At 41.3% G+C, this 18,421-nt stretch overlaps 1 protein-coding gene across 1 annotated transcript in view; it reads right to left on the bottom strand.

The window, feature by feature from the left end:
* The window catches only part of EIF3A (eukaryotic translation initiation factor 3 subunit A), a 33,770-nt gene extending 21,863 nt beyond the window's left edge, over positions 1-11,907 (bottom strand). Inside the window, exons 1-6 of the mRNA XM_032608688.1 lie at positions 11,668-11,907; positions 4,738-4,928; positions 4,447-4,583; positions 3,886-4,049; positions 2,158-2,357; positions 746-954 (exon numbers count right to left, since the gene is read on the bottom strand). Of these exons, the coding sequence (XP_032464579.1) occupies positions 746-954; positions 2,158-2,357; positions 3,886-4,049; positions 4,447-4,583; positions 4,738-4,928; positions 11,668-11,716 (950 nt within the window). The 5' untranslated portion in view covers positions 11,717-11,907. The remainder of the gene's footprint in view (positions 1-745; positions 955-2,157; positions 2,358-3,885; positions 4,050-4,446; positions 4,584-4,737; positions 4,929-11,667) is intronic.
* Between the last annotated feature and the right edge of the window lie 6,514 nt (positions 11,908-18,421).

The raw sequence follows: 18,421 nt of genomic DNA on the forward strand, positions 1-18,421 counted from the left end.
AGTATATATGTTAAAAAAATAAAATGGTCTTTAGATTGTTAGGTTATAGACTATCTATCTACATAAAAATACACACACCAAATATTCTATACAGTTAATGTTTTATAGTTGGGAAAAAGTTACTTGATAGAAGTACTCATTTGTTTTGTCTAATTAGTTCCTAGATTCTAAATACCCATACACGGAGAGAAAGCTCATACGTTAACACTGACTTTCCTAATATTCCATTTTCTCAGTTGGAGAGTTATCAGATAAAAGATAGCTACTGAAGACCAAGAATACTGCCCAAGGGCTTCCCTGGTGGCGCAGTGGTTGAGAGTCCGCCTGCCGATGCAGGGGACACGGGTTCGCGCCCCGGTCCGGGAAGATCCCACATGCCGCAGAGCAGCTGGGCCCGTGAGCCATGGCCGCTGAGCCTGCGCGTCCGGAGCCTGTGCTCCGTAACGGGAGAGGCCACAGCAGTGAGAGGCCAGCGTACCGCAAAAAAAAAAAAAAGAATACTGCCCAAGAAGAACCACGTCAAGATATTTTTGGTAGCTACAACTGGAAGGACTGCTACTGGCACCCAGTGGGTAAACCAGGGATGCTGCTGAAGATCCTGAATGCAGTCCCCTCCACAACAAAGAATGAACCAGCCCCAAATGTCAACAGTGCAGAAGCTGAGAAACCCTCATCAAACACTATCATGCCATTTAGAAGTTATTTCTTTCATAATTTCAATACTATCTGATAATAAGACTCTTACCTTTGCATCTCTTCTTGTGTAAGATTCTTTCTCATTTCTCTAGATAAATGATAAAGACGATGGAGTGTAGATGCATGAAAAAGAGCATTTCCAGATTTCCAAAACACAGTTGAGACTTTGTTATAATAATTTGCCATCAACTGAGGTTTGGGCGGTTTTTTAGACAAGGAGAATAGCCCATGAATATCTTCCACAGCTTTGAATGCTTCCTAAAATTAGTGGTACAAATTACAGTCATTGCATTCTAAACAAACAAACAAATCTAGCTCAAATCTCTTTATGAAACTTAAAATACAGAACACAAGAATAAAAATGGCAAATAAAATGTCTTCATGTGTGGCTGGTTCTCTTTATTCGTCTATAATTCAATATCTGATATATTTCAGAAAAACATCACAATTACAAAAACACTAAATCCTTAAACTGCTTAAAGTAGATTGCCCAAACTTTTTAAAAAAATATGCATATTATCATACTGCTTGAGGGAATATATATTTTAATCTCAAAGGATATAAAACACAATATAGAGGTTATTTGAGTGATAAAGATAATGGATGTTTTCTCCCTTTTACTTATCTATTTTTCCTATACTAAGCGTGTTTACTTGTCTTCTATTGAACTTTTTTTCCTCTTTAGTTCATCAGACAGTATTCCAAGGGTGTACCCTACAGAAAAGGAAAATATGGGGAGAGAGCGGGAAATCACATTTCCACTTGGCTGAAAAACTACCAATTTTTAGTTTCTTCCTCTGCAATTTCAATTAGATTTGGTGGGGGAATCAAATATATAAAAACAATTCATGTGAAAATGTCTTTGCAGAATTCTTAGAGTAAAAAGGCCATGCTGAGGACAAGATTCCCAACATCACTGGGATCTCCAATGTATGATATTCACTGTGCATAGCTTACTAAGTCAGGGCAGCACTGAAATATCTAGGAGATAATCTAGTGCAGTGCTTCTGTAGCTCTCTGCGGTAGAGGACAAGTTCATCTTTGTCATTTCTAACCTGTTGCCACCAATACTTTTATAAAATACAATAAAATTACTACAAAAATAAGATGGAAAGATGAACTTAGACTTTTTTTTAATCAGAGTAAACAGACACAAAACTACCATGAAACTTCTTTTAAAAATTTTGTAAATGCATATCCTCCAAGCATTAAGCCATACTTTGAGCACTGAGGTCTGAAAAAGATTACATGATTTGGCTCAGAACTGACAGCAGGCATCAAAAACCAAAATATCTGCGACTTCCTGTCCAGAACTCTTCCTACTCCATTAGACAACCTTAAATTTGTCACCTATCTATTGAAATTAACCAACAGATTATCAAGATGCAGATACTCATTAAGAAAAAAAAGGTAATATGGGCTGTTATTACTACAAAGAAAAGCTAACAGTTCACAACATACCTGCCACAATTCCATGCTGATAGCACTGTCCAACTGAACGAGCCTGGTTTCCAAATGCATGGACTGGCTCTCTGGATTATTAAGATTGATTGCTGTACTTTGGTTATGGTGGCGTTGAATCTGAGACAAGTGCATTCTCAAATTGTCACATAGCTTACGGAATTCAGCCTTACGGGTATATTGGAGGCAGAATTTGAAAGCTATAAGCATAAGTGTAAAATATATTAGGTACTTTCCACCATCAACTTAAGTATTTGAATAGGTTTTATTTCATATACTAAGGTCAGTTATTTTAACAAGATTTACCAAACTCACCATCAGTCTTTATAAGTGATCAGAGTCATAACTCACTTCATGTGCCCTGACCACCTTTTAGACATAATCATCAGTCCTGGTCTAGGACTAAAATACGGTTCTGGGAGAGTTTACAAAAGGAAGCGATTCAAAATTTAGGTCTAGGAGGGACTCACCTTTCAAACACTTCAAACCCTAAAAGAGCAAAAAAATTCTGGTCTGAAATACAATGAACTTTCCTATCTATGTTACTAGAAAACAAGCTTTTGCACTAATTAAAACTAAATAATACAAATTGGGGGTGTGTGGTAACCTAATTTCAACTGTGTACACAGATGTGCAAATGAAGTACTTGCTCCACCATTAAAATACATAGCCATTTTCTACTGTCAAAAATGCAATACTGGGCTTCCCTGGTGGCGCAGTGGTTGAGAGTCCGCCTGCCGATGCAGGGTTTGTGCCCCGGTCCGGGAAGATCCCACATGCCGTGGAGCGGCTGGGCCCGTGAGCCATGGCCGCTGAGGCTGTGCGTCCGGAGCACACTCCGCAATGGGGGAGGCCACAACAGTGAGAGGCCCGTGTACCACAAAAAAAAAAAAAGCTATGCTAAAATAACATTTGTCCTTCCCCTAAAAAAGAGTATTTTCTATTTCAAAGGATGCAGTTTAACCACAAGTTAATATTTATCTCAACTGTTATCAAAGAGCCCTAGCTTGTGTTAAATGAAAATTCACATATGCTAGCCATAACGAAACAGATCAGCCAATCAGCCCCATATTAAAAAGAATGGCAACACCTGCTTGTGCCTAAGGCCAAAGTAAGAAAAAGCCAAGAGCCACTCTCAAGTCACTTACAGTTAAAAGGCTGCATTGACAGTAAGGCAAAAAGACAAGATTAGGAAAACAGACTTAACACAGTTCTTCAGATTAAAAGTGCATGCAGTATTAACTACTAGATACTTTTTATGATGATCCCGAGTCATCAAGGTTTAAGTTCTATATTCAGTAACACTGTTTAAGAAAGGAAAAATATATAGTTTTTCATAGAATCATGTAAGTCTTCTGGACCTTAAAAAGACTTCAGAAACCCAGTACATGGTTAAGTAGCTTGCCAAAGAATATGCTGTAGAGTCAAAAGTAGAACTCAAGTTTGCCAGAAAGCAATCAAAAAGTTAAGTTTATCTTTTCAGTCACTTGGAAAATTCCAAAATGACTTTAAAAGGTGTTTCAGACATCAGTGGAATATAGAGAAATACCTTGACTAATGAAACAAGTTTCTTATAATCATTTATATAATATTCAAATGAATGCTAATCATCTACAACAATAAAAACTATGTAAAATAAGTACTACAGAGAAAAGGAGGTTAACTTTAACAGTTAATCTTTTGCAAAACCTATCCTTAAGTCAACTTTCAAATCAGTTCTTGTTTTACCTTGTTGGGCAATATCATGGTAGAGACGCTCTACTCTAGAATTGTTTCGAAGAAGGTCCAAACACTGTCTGTATGATTCCCACAGGAATTTAACCCATGGAGTTAAAAGTAATCTGTCTGTACGATCCTGAGTGTCTTCACCACTTACAGCACTTAGGAGAACACTACAAAAATATTTAAAAACATTGAAAACAATTTTAGACATGGTTTCCTACTTTGCCATATGATTAAAAAACCAAAACCAAAATTGATCATTATAAAATAGTTTAAATGTTTACTACAACTCTGGACACACTGTAAAGCTATCACTTAGTGCCAAAGTATTTGAATTCCCAACCTGTATTACAGCCATTTAAATTAGTATACACCCTCCTATCTGATGGTTGTAATTTTCCACCTTTATGAACTTTGAATAGTACATGACTTCTTAAGGACACCATACATTTAAAACTTCAAAGATAAGCATTCTTTCTAGCAAACATCTACTTCAAATGGGTATGATGGAGACACATGTAAAGAAAAACAGTGAGAAAAATTTACTTAGCAATTTAACCCACACACCTCTCAGGAGTTTGAATATTATCCAGATCTTCTATGTCTAAGACCATCTGCTGGGATTCTTCTTTAGCAGCTTCAGTTTTCTCCTCTGCCAATTTCAAGTATGCCCTAACAACATCCTCCAGAGATTTGATGTTCACCTAGACAAAATAAATAAATAAAACTTTCCCCAACAAACCATAAAATATTTTAAAAGCAAACTTTATGATATAAAACATAATAACTTTCAGAGGCAAACTCCTCTGAAAATTACTAAAAGCACTTAGGAAAACATAAAAACCCAGCTGTTCATACCTGTTGACAAATGTTCTTATACTGATATAAGCCTTCTTTAGCCAAGTGGCTCTTGCGAAGATCCACACAAAGTTCCAAGTATTTCAACATAATTGGCTCGTGTATCTTTTGCCATGTTCTATGTTTCTTACTTTTCATAACATCGTAAAGAACGTCCAAAGCAGGCTGCTTTTTGCCAACTTCAAGAAATTCTGGAAAAGTAATTCAGGAGAATTAAAATCAGTTATGTATACTATATAAATGCCTAAATCTTGCTTTTTAATTTGGCTGTTTTAATTTCTGAACCTATTACCATCTCTTTTGAGGTTAAATTTATTTTATTTATTTATTTTTTACATCTTTATTGGAATATAACTGCTTTACAATGGTGTGTTAGTTTCTGCTTTATAACAAAGTGAATCAGTTATACATATACATATGTTCCCATATCTCTTCCCTCTTGTGTTTCCCTCCCTCCCACCCTCCCTATCCCACCCCTCCAGGCGGTCACAAAGCACTGAGCTGATCTCCCTGTGCTATGTGGCTGCTTCCCACTAGCTATCTATTTTACGTTTGGTAGTGTATATATGTCCATGCTACTCTCTCGCTTTGTCACAGCTTACCCTTCCCCCTCCCCATATCCTCAAGTCCATTCTCTAGTAGGTCTGTGTCTTTATTCCTGTCTTACCCCTAGGTTCTTCATGACATTTTTTTTTCTTCTTAAATTCCATATATATGTGTTAGCATACGGTATTTGTCTTTCTCTTTCTGACTTACTTCACTCTGTATGACAGACCCTAGGTCCATCCATCTCATTACAAATAGCTCAATTCTGTTTCTTTTTATGGCTGAGTAATATTCCATTGTATATATGTGCCACATCTTCTTTATCCATTCAGCCGATGATGGACACTTAGGTTGTTTCCATCTCCGGGCTATTGTAAATAGAGCTGCAATGAACATTTTGGTACATGACTCTTTTTGAATTATGGTTTTCTCAGGGTATATGCCCAGTAGTGGGATTGCTGGGTCATATGGTAGTTCTATTTGTAGTTTTTTAAGGAACCTCCATACTGTTCTCCATAGTGGCTGTACCAATTCACATTCCCACCAACAGTGCAAGAAGGTTCCCTTTTCTCCACACCCTCTCCAGCATTTATTGTTTCTAGATTTTTTGATGATGGCTCAAATTTATTTTTGACTTCTAAAGCTATGCCAAAATTATCCAAGGTAAAACAATGAAAAATTAATACTATCTCAAATATGACCTACAGGTAAAACTAGATTTCACTCAATTCCTCTGTACCAATTATATCTTTCTAAGATATTTTAAAGTTCCAGAAATTCAAGTCATGAGGGAAAACAATCTCCCCCTTGTACATGCAGAAAAATCAAGTATAACTTCGGTCACAATGATCTGGCTGATGAAATTTTTGTTAGTTTATGTTAAGACTTGAGGCAGAAAAAACAAGTTAGATTGACTTTTTTCCTTTACAATCTATTGACTGTGTGGGTCTATTTCTGGGCTCTATAGTTATCATTCTCTATTGATCTGTCTAGTCTTTTGCCAATACCTCACTGTCTTGATTACTGTAGCCATATAGAAAAGTCTTCAAATCAAGTAGGGTGAGTACTCCAACTTTGTTCTTCAGTATTGTGTTGGCTATACAACACCTTTTGCCTTTCCACATAAACTTCAGAATTAGCTTGTAGATACCTACAGAACAGCTCATGGGGACTTCCCTCGTGGCCCAGTGGTTAAGAATCCACCTTCCAATGCAAGGGACGTGGGTTTGACCCCTGGTTCAGGAACTAAGATCCCACACACCACAGGGCAACTAAACCTGAGCGCTGCAACTACTGAGGCTGCACGCTCTGGAGCCCACGCACCACAGTGAGAGAGAAGTCCACATGCTGCAAGGAAAGATCCCACATGCTGCAACTAAGACCCAGCCAAATAAATAAAATAAATAAGTTTAAAAAAAAAAATAGAAAGCTCACTGGGATCTCACTGAATCTATATAACAAGTTTGGAAAAACTGACAACAGTATTTACTCTTCCAATCTATGAGCACAGAATATCACTCCACTTATTTATCCCAGTCTAAACCTGAGAAACATATTGAGACAAATCCCAGCTGAGAGAGAAAATACCTGACCAATACTGCTCAAAACCATCAAGGCCATCAACAAACCTAAGAAACTGTCACAACCAAGAGGAGCCTAAGGAGACAACTAAATGTAATGTGGTATCCTAGATGGGATCCTGGAATACAAAAGGGACATTAGGAAAAGCTGAGGAAATATGAACAAAGTATGGACTTTCCTTAATAACAATGTAACAGCATTGATTCATTAATTGTGAAAAATATACCACACAGATGTAAGATATTCATTAATAGGAGAATCTGTGTGTGGTGTATATGGGATCCCTTTGTACTATACGATAATTCTGTAAATCTCAAATTTCTAAAATTAAGTTTATTTTTTAATTGGGAAAGAAAAATAGAACGTAGAGCAAAGAAATGTATACTCTTAAAATTCACCACCTAAACCTGAAGGCATGTACATGGCAATATTTCAAAATCAGTTCCAATCTTAGGTATGTTGCTCGTTTTGAAACTCAATCAAAAGCAAAGTCTCCTCTATCACATTATTTCTGACCAAGGTTAAAATTTATATTTTTTCTCATCTTATTTTCTTTTGTACACTTAATAGACTAGGGGGTGGTATTTTTCTGGTTATGTTCAACTTAAAACTCAGTAACTGGCAAATTTCACACACAGAAAAATCTCTCCACTGAACATTTGAAAAATAATTTGGCAGAACTAAACACTAGTTTACACTATAAAAAACTTAAAACATCTGTTTTTTAAAATCATGTTTACCTTCCTCCTAAGGAAAAAAAAAATCCTTGACAAGAAATTCTTTTAAGTGTTAACCTAACAATGTATAACATTATCTAACATTAACTGTGCTAGGCAAACAGATAAAAATGTCTCTTATTTGGAGGATTTACTAGATCTACAGATTTAGTGAGTAACTCTGTTATTTCTTCTCCCAATTATCACATCTTTCAGGAATGCTGTTTCTAAACATTCCTTCCTCCCAGAAAACTACAAACAATATTCCAACTCTAGTATATTAAAAAGCTTGCACAGGATAAATCACAAAACATACTGAACTTAGTATCTTTAACACAATATCCTACATCATCCCATATTATATCAAATCATATTCCTTACAGGCAAATGAATATAAACCCCTCTTCAATACTTCAACAGTCTCAACATCAAACCTGCCAATATGACAGAAAGGCCATTTTCAGTTGAGTCAATTTTATTACCTCCCCCCAAATAAATCCTACAAAATTAAACAAAGATGTAATACAACTAGATACTTTGTTGAAATAAGCCTTTTCTATTTTAAGGGGAGGACCTACCCATCTTCTTCCTGGAGCATGCACAGATTATTTTAAAACCCAACAGTACTTTAAATGCTTTTCAAAACTGACATACACAGTTTCTATCAGCCAAAAATTGGGGAGTAAATGTTTTTTAATTTATCCTTTACATTAAGAATATCACAGCAGCACACCAAAATGACCTATTATAACCTATTATATCCAATTCCCAAACTTATGCTGAGGATTTAAATCCTATACTACCATAGATAAATACCGCCAACGCAATACAGATGTGGTGACAAAATATTAAACTGTCAAAAAATGATTTACTTTCCCAATATCTTATTTTTAACACCGTCAACGCATGATGTGGTGATAAAATATTAAACTGTCAAAAAATAATTCACTTTCCCAATATCTTATTTTTAAATTCGTGTGGTATCTTAATGTCATTTAAAAAAAACAAAGTCTTGTTCAGTGATACAACTAAAAGTACTTTTCATTTCCTCAACAGCCAGTCAAAATTTAGGATTCCAAATTCAATACTTTCAAACTCCGAAACAATAGTTTCATAAAAGCCAAAGCAAATGCATTAAAAAATAATTTTTCATAGGACCATCACCACCACCAAGAAAAAAAGGAAAACATGGATACCAGGCAAGGATGTTTTTAAAAGAAAACAATGAAATGGAAAGAAGTTTCTCATGATGATCCATGATGGTGAGTTCCTGTCTTTATCCTAACTGATATCTGAGGATATAGTTTAGATGATCCTCTGAATCATCTAATGAAGGGGAAAAAAAGTTTTTGAGGCTGGAAAAAACTATCACACACTAAAACCTCTACTGCAAAATTTACAGAAATGTTCATTTCCAGATTGATATTTTTGAAATAAAAATTAAAATCTGGAATTACCAACTATTACTAGGAGGGTGGGCATTCTGAGTTTACCTTTAAGACACCATGAATGAAACTATGTGTCTACCTATAAAGAAAAACTTTAGGTCAACCCTTCAATTTTACTAGTTTATTTGTGCACCGGACCAAGTAGATAAGCTATAATGTTACACAATTTGTAGGTTTATTAACAACTTCATTTTTAAGTCATTGGTTGTAGAGTGTAAGTTAAAAAGCTGTTACAGGGTCAGAAGCAACTGATTTGGCACTACTTAACAATATAAACCGGAAAAGGGCTTTTTCCAAATGATTCTGGGGAATGAATTTCTTGCCTGTAACTGCTGGGCCAAGTTCTCATTTTCCTGGATGATTGTTTTCCAATTGTTTCCAAAAATATTGCTCTGATAAACTATTCTACACTTAAATTTATTCATGTTTTATTAGAATAACATAATGGATGAGGTCCAGATGTGATTGAGATTACCAATGTTATAGATAAATGAGATTATTTCCATTAAAATAAAATGTGCTTTGATCATCCTATTTAAAGTTTTGTAAGCAGTGTCATTTGCCATCCACATTCTGCTCTTTGACACTAAAAGACAGGATCTCTCTGTTCACAGATCAAAGGTACAGAAATTACTACTTGAGAGGTAAGGCATCTCTACCATCCTACGCTCATCCTACAGTTTAAAGGGGCCTTTTTGAAAAACTACATTAACAAAATTCAAGTTTCCACCTCCATCTCAGTGTCCCTTTCTCATCCTGCCTACTTTAATTTCTGACATTTTCCCCATATTGCCCTCCATGAATCAAATCTATTTCAACTTAGAAATTGTGAGAAAAGATTTAAGATTTGTTACATATCATATATCCCTTCTAATTTAAAAAAATTACTGACATATTAAGTTCATAAAAAGATTCAGAAGGGAGGAGCAAAGGAAACAGGCCTGAACACATCAAATGTGTAATATTTAGGCCATTGAGATTACAGGGCTTTAGCCAATTAACATGGGGGGAAAATGTCTGTTGGTCAAGCATTCAAAGGACTGTAAAACAGATCTGCAGAAGCAATTACAGCAGTAATTTCACCCAAGTCATTTGGTATGCCACAATATAATTCTCTAAGTTTCAAAACATCAAAAAAAAAATTTTTTTCCCCTAACTTTGCTAGCTCATTTTGTAGGGTTAAATTTCCACCTCAATCTATTTTCTTTCCTATAAATTAATCAACATCTGTAAACTTGCCTGTTCTGACTATTAGATGGAGAATTAAAATGGGTGATCAGATCAAAGTTGTAGTTTCAATTGTTTTTAAAACAATTACTCTATTCCACAGAATATGGCACTATCCTATTTCACAGACTGTTACTTCTCCCCGAAATTCTTACTTCTAGTTAAAATAACAAGCACGTGACAAACAGACCTCTGGTCGCGACAGATTATCAGTAGTATCAATTGTATGTACTGACTGATATTGACCTTTTCCTAAGAGGATTTTCAAACAAACTAACAAAATAAGCTTCACAAGCATAAAAGCTTAACAGACACGGCATACCGACCTACAACATGGATAAGATCCAAAACTTGTTTGGATGGAAGAAGGGTGAAACTAAGAGCAATGAACGCCCTTAACACTTACAAACCCTAAATAAAAAAGTGTTTAAAGACCAGAGGCACGTATAATACATTTGCACCCCCATAATGCCAACGTAATAAAAGCCTCCTGAATAGACCGGTACAAGCACAATGTTTCCCAGAAGCGCCATAAGTTTTCCCATAAGTACACGTAAATAAAAATCGCAAGTAGCAGCGCCGTAGTGAAAAAATCGACTGATCTGGAAGAGACCTTAGTTTTAGGCTCCTAGCTCAACAACTAACTCCCAGAGTGACCTTGGGCAAACCAGACTCCCTAGGCCTCACTTTCGTTATCTTTGATAGAGAACTTGAACTCCCTCTTACAGTATTAACTCTGTTCCAACTTCCTGTGATTCGGAGTAGGCTTCTGAGCTGCCAATAATCAACGCCAGAAAAAATAGGAAACGGGTTAAATAGGTCAGAGTCCCCGAAGCGGAGATAGTGGTCAGAGGAGAGGGTAAGTGGACCGTGACCCCGCAAAGCGCGGGGCTGGATTCGGGGGGTGCCGAGCTGTCTGCGGGAGGGCCGGAGGTGGGACTGCCCGGCTCCGGGCCCGGCGGGAGGTGGAGCCGAGGTTCTGGCGTGCATTGTCCCCGGGAGGGAGCCATGTTTCCTCCTCCCCGGCACTCCCAGATGGCGGCCGGGGGCGCGGGGCCGAAGCTGAAAGCCCCGTGGTCTGGAGGACCAAGCGGAGGCGGGCGGGAGGGAGAAGCTCGGGCCCGGGTAGGCCTGTCTCGGGAGCCGCAGCCCCGAGACCCACCCGGCGGCGGCGGCGGCGGGAGGGACGGGCCCTCGAGCGACGGTTCCCTGCTCCGCGCCTCCCACCCCCCCGTCGGTTGGAGTGAGAAGGGACACCATGCCCAACCACGGCCTGAGTCGGCGGCGGGCAAGCCGCATCGGCCTCCTGTGCAGCCGCAGCTGAGCGGCGAAGCAGCGAGAAGCTGGCCCGGGCGCCTCGACTTCCGAGGCCTCGGGCCGCCCAGTCCGGCGCGCCCTGATCCCCTACTCACCGTTGGCGCGTTTGAGGGCATTTTCCGGCCTCTGGAAATAGGCCGGCATCTTGGCGGCAGGCTCAGCTCACCCGGCGTCAGCGAACTCCTTAGGGGCCCGGGCTAGGAGAGGAGACGAAGGGGTAGCAGCGCAAGGCTCCACGCGCCTCGCCAGCAGTAACCCGCGCCCAGCCGGCCAGAGACGGAAAGGAAAGGGCCACGTGACCCCCGCGCGGCGGCACCGCCGCCGCCTAGGCCCCGGATGTAGGGGCGGGCCTTCGCCCGCGCACCGCCCCTCCTCGCGCGCAGGCGCGTTGGCCGCACGCCTGCCGGCTGACGTGGCGCCGGCCGAAGTCTTCCTAGCTCTCTGGCTGCACCTGGGGACTCCGCGGGGAAATGTTAGAGAGCCGGTTCTCCGCCACCTCACTCTTCGAGCGACAATCTGGGTGGGAAAGGTGAGATTTGGGTCAGAGCTTCTGTCTGGCGGGAAGGCACAGATTCTTCTTTTAACATGACTTGTGCGGAGTCATACAAAGTTAACTGTCAGGTCCCATCCGCCTAGAGAATGTCCTGGCTTGACTGAGTTAAAATGCCGAATTTATTCATTTAACACAGATGCTTTGAGCAGGTATCGTTAGGGCCAGCGATGTTCACCACTGGAGATAGTGGTGACCTGTCACAGCCCGGACTAGTATGGGGAGGAGGGTTGTAATAAGTAACTTAAACAAATAAGCAAGCTTATTTCATATCTAGGTAAAATTTTAAAATTGGGGACACAGAGATTGCCTGGGCCCTCAGAGATAGATGAGTACACAATGAGGGTCAAGATAGGATCTTTTCTGGGCCTGGAGAAAAGCATAAATACTTGCTGTTGATTAATGCTCAGTAGAAAACAAGCAACCTAAGTATACTAAAAGCCACTCAGGAAGTGGCAAACGGAAGTAATCAGGGTGATAAAGGTTTTTTCCCTAATCAAGCTACTTTTGTACTATATATGACTGGATAATTTCTCTAATACAGTGTTTTGGAGGGCTTTTCTGACTTGAGTGGAATAAATATGATTCTCAAAAAAACAGTTGTTGGGCTTCCCTGGTGGCGCAGTGGTTGAGAGTCCGCCTGCCGATGCAGGGGACACGGGTTCGTGCCCTGGTCTGGGAAGATCCCACGTGCCGCGGAGCGCCTGGGCCCCGTGAGCCGTGGCCGCTGAGCCTGCGCGTCCAGAGCCTGTGCTCCGCAACGGGGGAGGCCACAACAGTGAGAGGCCCGCGTACCGCAAAAAAAAAAAAAAAAAAAAAAACAGTTGTTAAGGGCACAACTGAAGTACTACATTATACATATTTGCAACATAATGTCTTACAGTTTTAAAACAAGTATAACGTTTTACAGTTTACTGAAATGCTTTCACATTCATTGTTTTGTTTACAAGAATGCTGTAATGAAGGTATTTATAATGACGAACATAATAAATTTCAGGGGTAAACCAAGGTTCACATTTATACATTCGTTCAACAAACTACGTCATATTAACAAACCATTACTATGTGCCAGGCTGAGGAGGTAAATACCCCATAGGTAGGTACACAGCAGTTGAGCAGGACAGACTTGGTTCCTGCCTTCTCATACTTTGCAGTCTAGAGAGAGGAAGATTTGAACGCTCATCGGAAGCTCCGTGGAGGGAATTCCTTGGCAGTACAGTGGTTAGGACTCCGTGCTTTCACCACCCAGGGCCTGGGTTCAGTCCCCGGTCAGGGAACTAAGATCCCACAAGGCTGAAAAAAAAAAAAGAAGCCACGTGGAAACGGAGACACCACTCCAGTCCAGGCCCCCATCGTCTCTCTAGGCCCATCTCTCCGCACACTCAGTGTCTTTTCAGTGCCCGAAACAGCCGTCTCCTACCTCCAACCCAGCGCATGCCATCACTTCACTTGGAAATTCACCACTGCCCATTCCTTGCTCTGGCAACAATCACCTATACACGTCACTTCTGCCAGGATTCTTCCCTGGCCCCCAGATAAGTTTAGGTGCCAAGGCATTGAGCGCCAGTAACATCCTCTCTTAACACTGACCATACTTCAGTGTAATTACTTGCAGACTGTAAGTTCAGAGAGGGGAAGGACCATATTTGTGTTGTTCACCACTGTATCCCCAATGCCTGGCAAGGCATCAGGTAGACAAGATACTCTCAAAAAATGCTGGAGAGAGAAATGAATAAATCCTTACATAAATATTTATATAATACATTTTCCTACCTTACACATGGGGAGGTAACAAGTTTAAAGGCCAATGTGTGTCACGCTTCATTCATAGAGCATCTGCCCATCTACACGGAGCGGTCGATATCCCTAAGCCTCAGCATGCAAATAGTAAAGAAGAAACAAGAATGTTCTTCACCCAAAGCTCCTAATGGCACTGATTCTGAACCTCCAGTTGTGCCAAAGTTCACTCATGATTTTCTGAGGTCAGTGCTCAAAGATACCATGCTTTCCTGCACATATATATACCGCCCCTCCCCAACCCCCCCCCGCACTGTTACCTGACTAACTCCTGCTAGTACTTCAAGCTTCAGCCCAAAGGCTTCCTCTGCAAAGCCTTTTCTGCCAGCGGGGGCCCTACCCAACTTCCCCTTTGCCTGTGCTCTTTGTTCAGGCCACCGTTAACTCCGTCACTGGGGCCAGCCCTGAGCACTCTGCTGCCCCTGCCACCTTGTCAAGGGGTGGCTGTGTTCCTCCATCAAACCACTGGTGCCTGGAGGTAACCAGTGACCGACTAGCTCTTCCCACTAGCTACTTCCAGAGCGTGCTCTCTCTCTTTCTCTCTCCTCCCTTAAATTCTGAGTTTTGACATTCATGCCATCAGTCTAGGCCACATGTGATTCCTCCGCACTGCAGTCCTCTACAGGCATCTTCAGAACCCAGGTCACATTCCCTCATTCCTTGGCTCTTAGTTCTGGCTCCCTGTCACTCTCTCCAACACCACCATCGTAATGATTCGTGGGCTCTATACCCTTGTATCAGTAAATGATCCTGGCCACCTGGCCTTCACTACGTGTCCTCTACCTGAGCTCAGCCACTCACACATGGTGATACCCTAGAGTCTAGACCAAGAGTCAGCACACTTTTTCTATAAAGGGCCAGGTAGTAATTATTTTAGGCTTTGCAGGCCAGGAAGCAATGTCTTCAATTATTGGAGCAACTGTTCTTACTAAAAGGATAATAGTCTTTTTTTTAAATGTATTTTAAAATGTGAGAAAGCATTCTTAGCTCAAGGCTGTATAAAAACAGGCAGCAGGCCAAATTTAACCCACAGGCCATAGTTTGCTGACCCCTAACCCAGACCTTGTCACACTAACCGTCTCAGTTCCCAAATCTTGTTTTCAAACATCTTATTTTCTGGCCACCACCACCTATGGTTAATTCTATCAGATCACAACTTGAACAACCCTACTGCCTGACTGGGACCTGCAATCCATTCATCAACTGTACTTCCTTTTCGCTGCTCTCATCCCTCTTGTCCTCTGTTTCCTCCAGACACAACTTGGACTCCATCATTTAGTTATTTTCTTGCTCAGTTCTCCCTTTATTCTACCCCAAACCCTGGCCAACCCAACACTCCACCCACTCCTTGCCTAGAACCTAATGTGACTGGAGAAGAATGCACAGCCATGTTGACAAGTCTCACTTTAAGTTCACGACCACCAGCCTCAGCAAGCACTGTGTTGCTGTTCAGCCACCCTACTCCACTTCTCTGGGCCACACTCCCACTCTCCCAGAGGACTAGTTCATACTTTTTCCCCTCTCTAATTATCCAGTACGTCCTTTCTCTACTCTCAGCCGATGGCCAAAACAGTGGAAAAATTAGAGAACTTTGGCACTCCGCCATATACCACCCATCTTCATCTGTGCTCAGACCCTCTGCCTTCCCTCCTGTTACTCTCCATCCACTATCCTATCTAGAGCCAGCCCCTACCTACCAATACGTTGGATTCCATCTCCTCTCACACACACAGATGATCACTGCATCCTCCTTGAAACACTGTCTTCATTTGGCTTCCAGGATCACCCTTTCCTGATTTTCTTCCTACCTCTCTGTCTGCTCCTTATCTCTCTGACCTCTAAGGTTGAAAAGTTCCAGGGCTCAGCTGCTGGACCTCTTCCCTCCTCTAACTACTTTCATCTCTTGGTTCTAGCTCGTGCTTCTAGGTACTTTCGCAGTATGCATCTTTGCCATAGGCATCTTTGCTGCAAGTGTTTTGGCTCCAAATGTTTTTTGCCACATAACTAATTGGCCTTAGGCAATTTTGCCCTAAAAGATAAAATAACGAAAAGTAAAAGAGGGACCTCATCTGTCAGCTCAATAAAGACATCCATAATATCACTAACCGGAAGAAATGCTAATACATTTCAACCAGTTGAAACCAAACTGTCAACCAGTTATTATATCCTTCATAACAAAATTGTCTTACGGCCAATTAGTTATGCAGTGGAAATGCTTGTTTATGGCAAAGGTACCCAACACGCTAGCTCATAGCTTTAGAAATCACATCTGTGCTTATAAGTTACAAAATTGTATCATCAGCACTTGATCTCTCCCCTGAAAGCCCGTCTCACATCCATTAAATGTTTGACACACAACGTACACCCAGCCTGTCCCAAACCAGACTCTGGGTCTCTTCTGGCTCCAACCTGTGCCTCCTGCCATCGTCCCCCAGTGAACCATTACAACCCCTTTCTTCTGGTTGCTTAAGCCACAAAAGTGTTGGAGACATCCTCGACTCCACTTTTTCTGTCATATCCCCACGTCCAGTCAACCCATCAACAAATCCCACATGTGCTACCTCCACAGCTATCACGCTGATCCAAGTGACCATCATTTCTCATCTGGAGTGTATAAGAACCTGCTAGCTTGTCTTTCTCTTTTCACCTGGCTCCCCTTCTCTTTTTTCTCCACTTAGCAAGGAAGGGGATCCTTTTAACACAAAAGTGAGGTGATCATGTCAGTCTCCTAACGAAGACCCTCTTGTGGCCCCCAGATCACCCTGTGAAAGTCAGTCCTTATAATGGCCTACAAGGCCCTACACAATCCCTTCCTTTCCCTTGTCCCTCCCATGCGACGCCAGTGTCACCTTTTCAGTGCTGTCTTCCCTCACCTCTTTAAAGTAATAATAGCCTCCCTTCTTCCCATACAGCACTTCCTAGCACGCTTCTCTTCTTTATTTTCCTCCGTAGCATTTATTTCTTTATCATCATTTGATCCCTGATATATTTTATGAGTTTCTTTCTTTATTGTCTACTCCTCTAGAATATAAGCTTGATGAGGGCAGGGATTTGTCTGTTTTGTTCAAATGCTATATCTGCAGCACCAGTAAGAGTGCCCTGCACAGAGTAAGCACTTGATAAATCTTCGTCGAAGAAATGACAATTGGTTAAAGCAAGCCTCCTATATTAGAATTGCCCGTCCGCATGTTGGTCTCCTCTGTGACCCTGGAAGTCCTTTGAAGGTAATGATTGGGACCATTAATCTTTGTGTCTGGACAGTGCCTGGCTCACGGTCACACCCAAGCACCTTGGTGGTTCCAGCTGCACGATAACAAACTAGGTCCAAAACCTCACAGCCTTGAATTCCTAACCATGAAAGTGTCTAACCGGGGTTGGAAAGCTTTTAGGCAGTGGGGTGCCAAAGGCAAACGTGGGGTACACTGTGCTTGTGCCAGACAGTTCTCACTGAGCCTTTGGGTTCTGCACATTTAAAGCAGGAAGTTGGAATGCAAATTCAGTTGAGTATACTTTTTAGCAGAAACCTGTCCTGGCAATATACTGTTATTTGTTGGGTAAAATGCATCTTACTCTCAGGAGCCTTCAATTAATATTCTGCTTGCCTCTAGAAGAAGGCTGAGGGAAGAAGAAAGAGGGGCTTGTTTGTGGGAATTGGCACACGTGCTCACACGTGCCATTGTTGGCACGCCATGAAGCCCAGCTCCTGCTTGGGAATTGAGGAGATTATGCCCAAAGCTACACAACCCAACTACAGCCAAGGAAGCAGAATGAGTAAGATACTGTGCATAGTGGTTTTGGGTGTGGTTTGAAACGGGGCTTCTCTGTGAAATGTGTTAAACATGATTAGAAGGAACCCTAGAACGTGTGGGCTTTCATCCTGGGTTTGTGGATGTTAGACTGTCTTCACATGGACCTTTTCATTGTGCTCTCTTCTCAGGGAGCAGCTAAAATAGCCCCTCCTCAGAGAACCCTTTCCTGACCACCCAATCTAATCTAAAGACCAGCCTGTTTTAATTCTCAGAGGAGCAGTCAGCACTAACTGGGAGTTTTCTTTGTTTCCTTGGTTACTGTCTGTCTTAACATACTAGATGGTAAGCTCTAAGAAGCCAAGTTCATCTTGTTCACTGCTGTATCTCCAACTCCTGGAACTATTGCCCAGCACAGGGCAGGCATTCCATAAGTATGAGATGTGTGAATAAATGAAGGAATGGAGACTGTGGTAGACAGACTTCCAAGACTCTTTCTCAGTGGTGTACACATCCTGTTTAATGTCTGGAACTGTAAGTGTGATGGTGTATTACTTCTGTGAGTAGGTTCGTTATATGTCACAGTTGACTTTAAGAAGGGGAGATTGGGGCTTCCCTGGTGGTCCAGTGGTTAAGACTCCACCTGGTTGAGGAACTAAGATCCCACATCCCCCCCAAAAAAGGGAGGGGGACATCATCTGGGTGGGCCTAACCAATCACATGAGCCCTTTAAATCTGGGTGTAGAGGTCAGAGGC

The sequence above is a fragment of the Phocoena sinus genome, chromosome 16, assembly GCF_008692025.1.
Source record: "Phocoena sinus isolate mPhoSin1 chromosome 16, mPhoSin1.pri, whole genome shotgun sequence".
Taxonomy (NCBI): Eukaryota; Metazoa; Chordata; class Mammalia; order Artiodactyla; family Phocoenidae; genus Phocoena; species Phocoena sinus.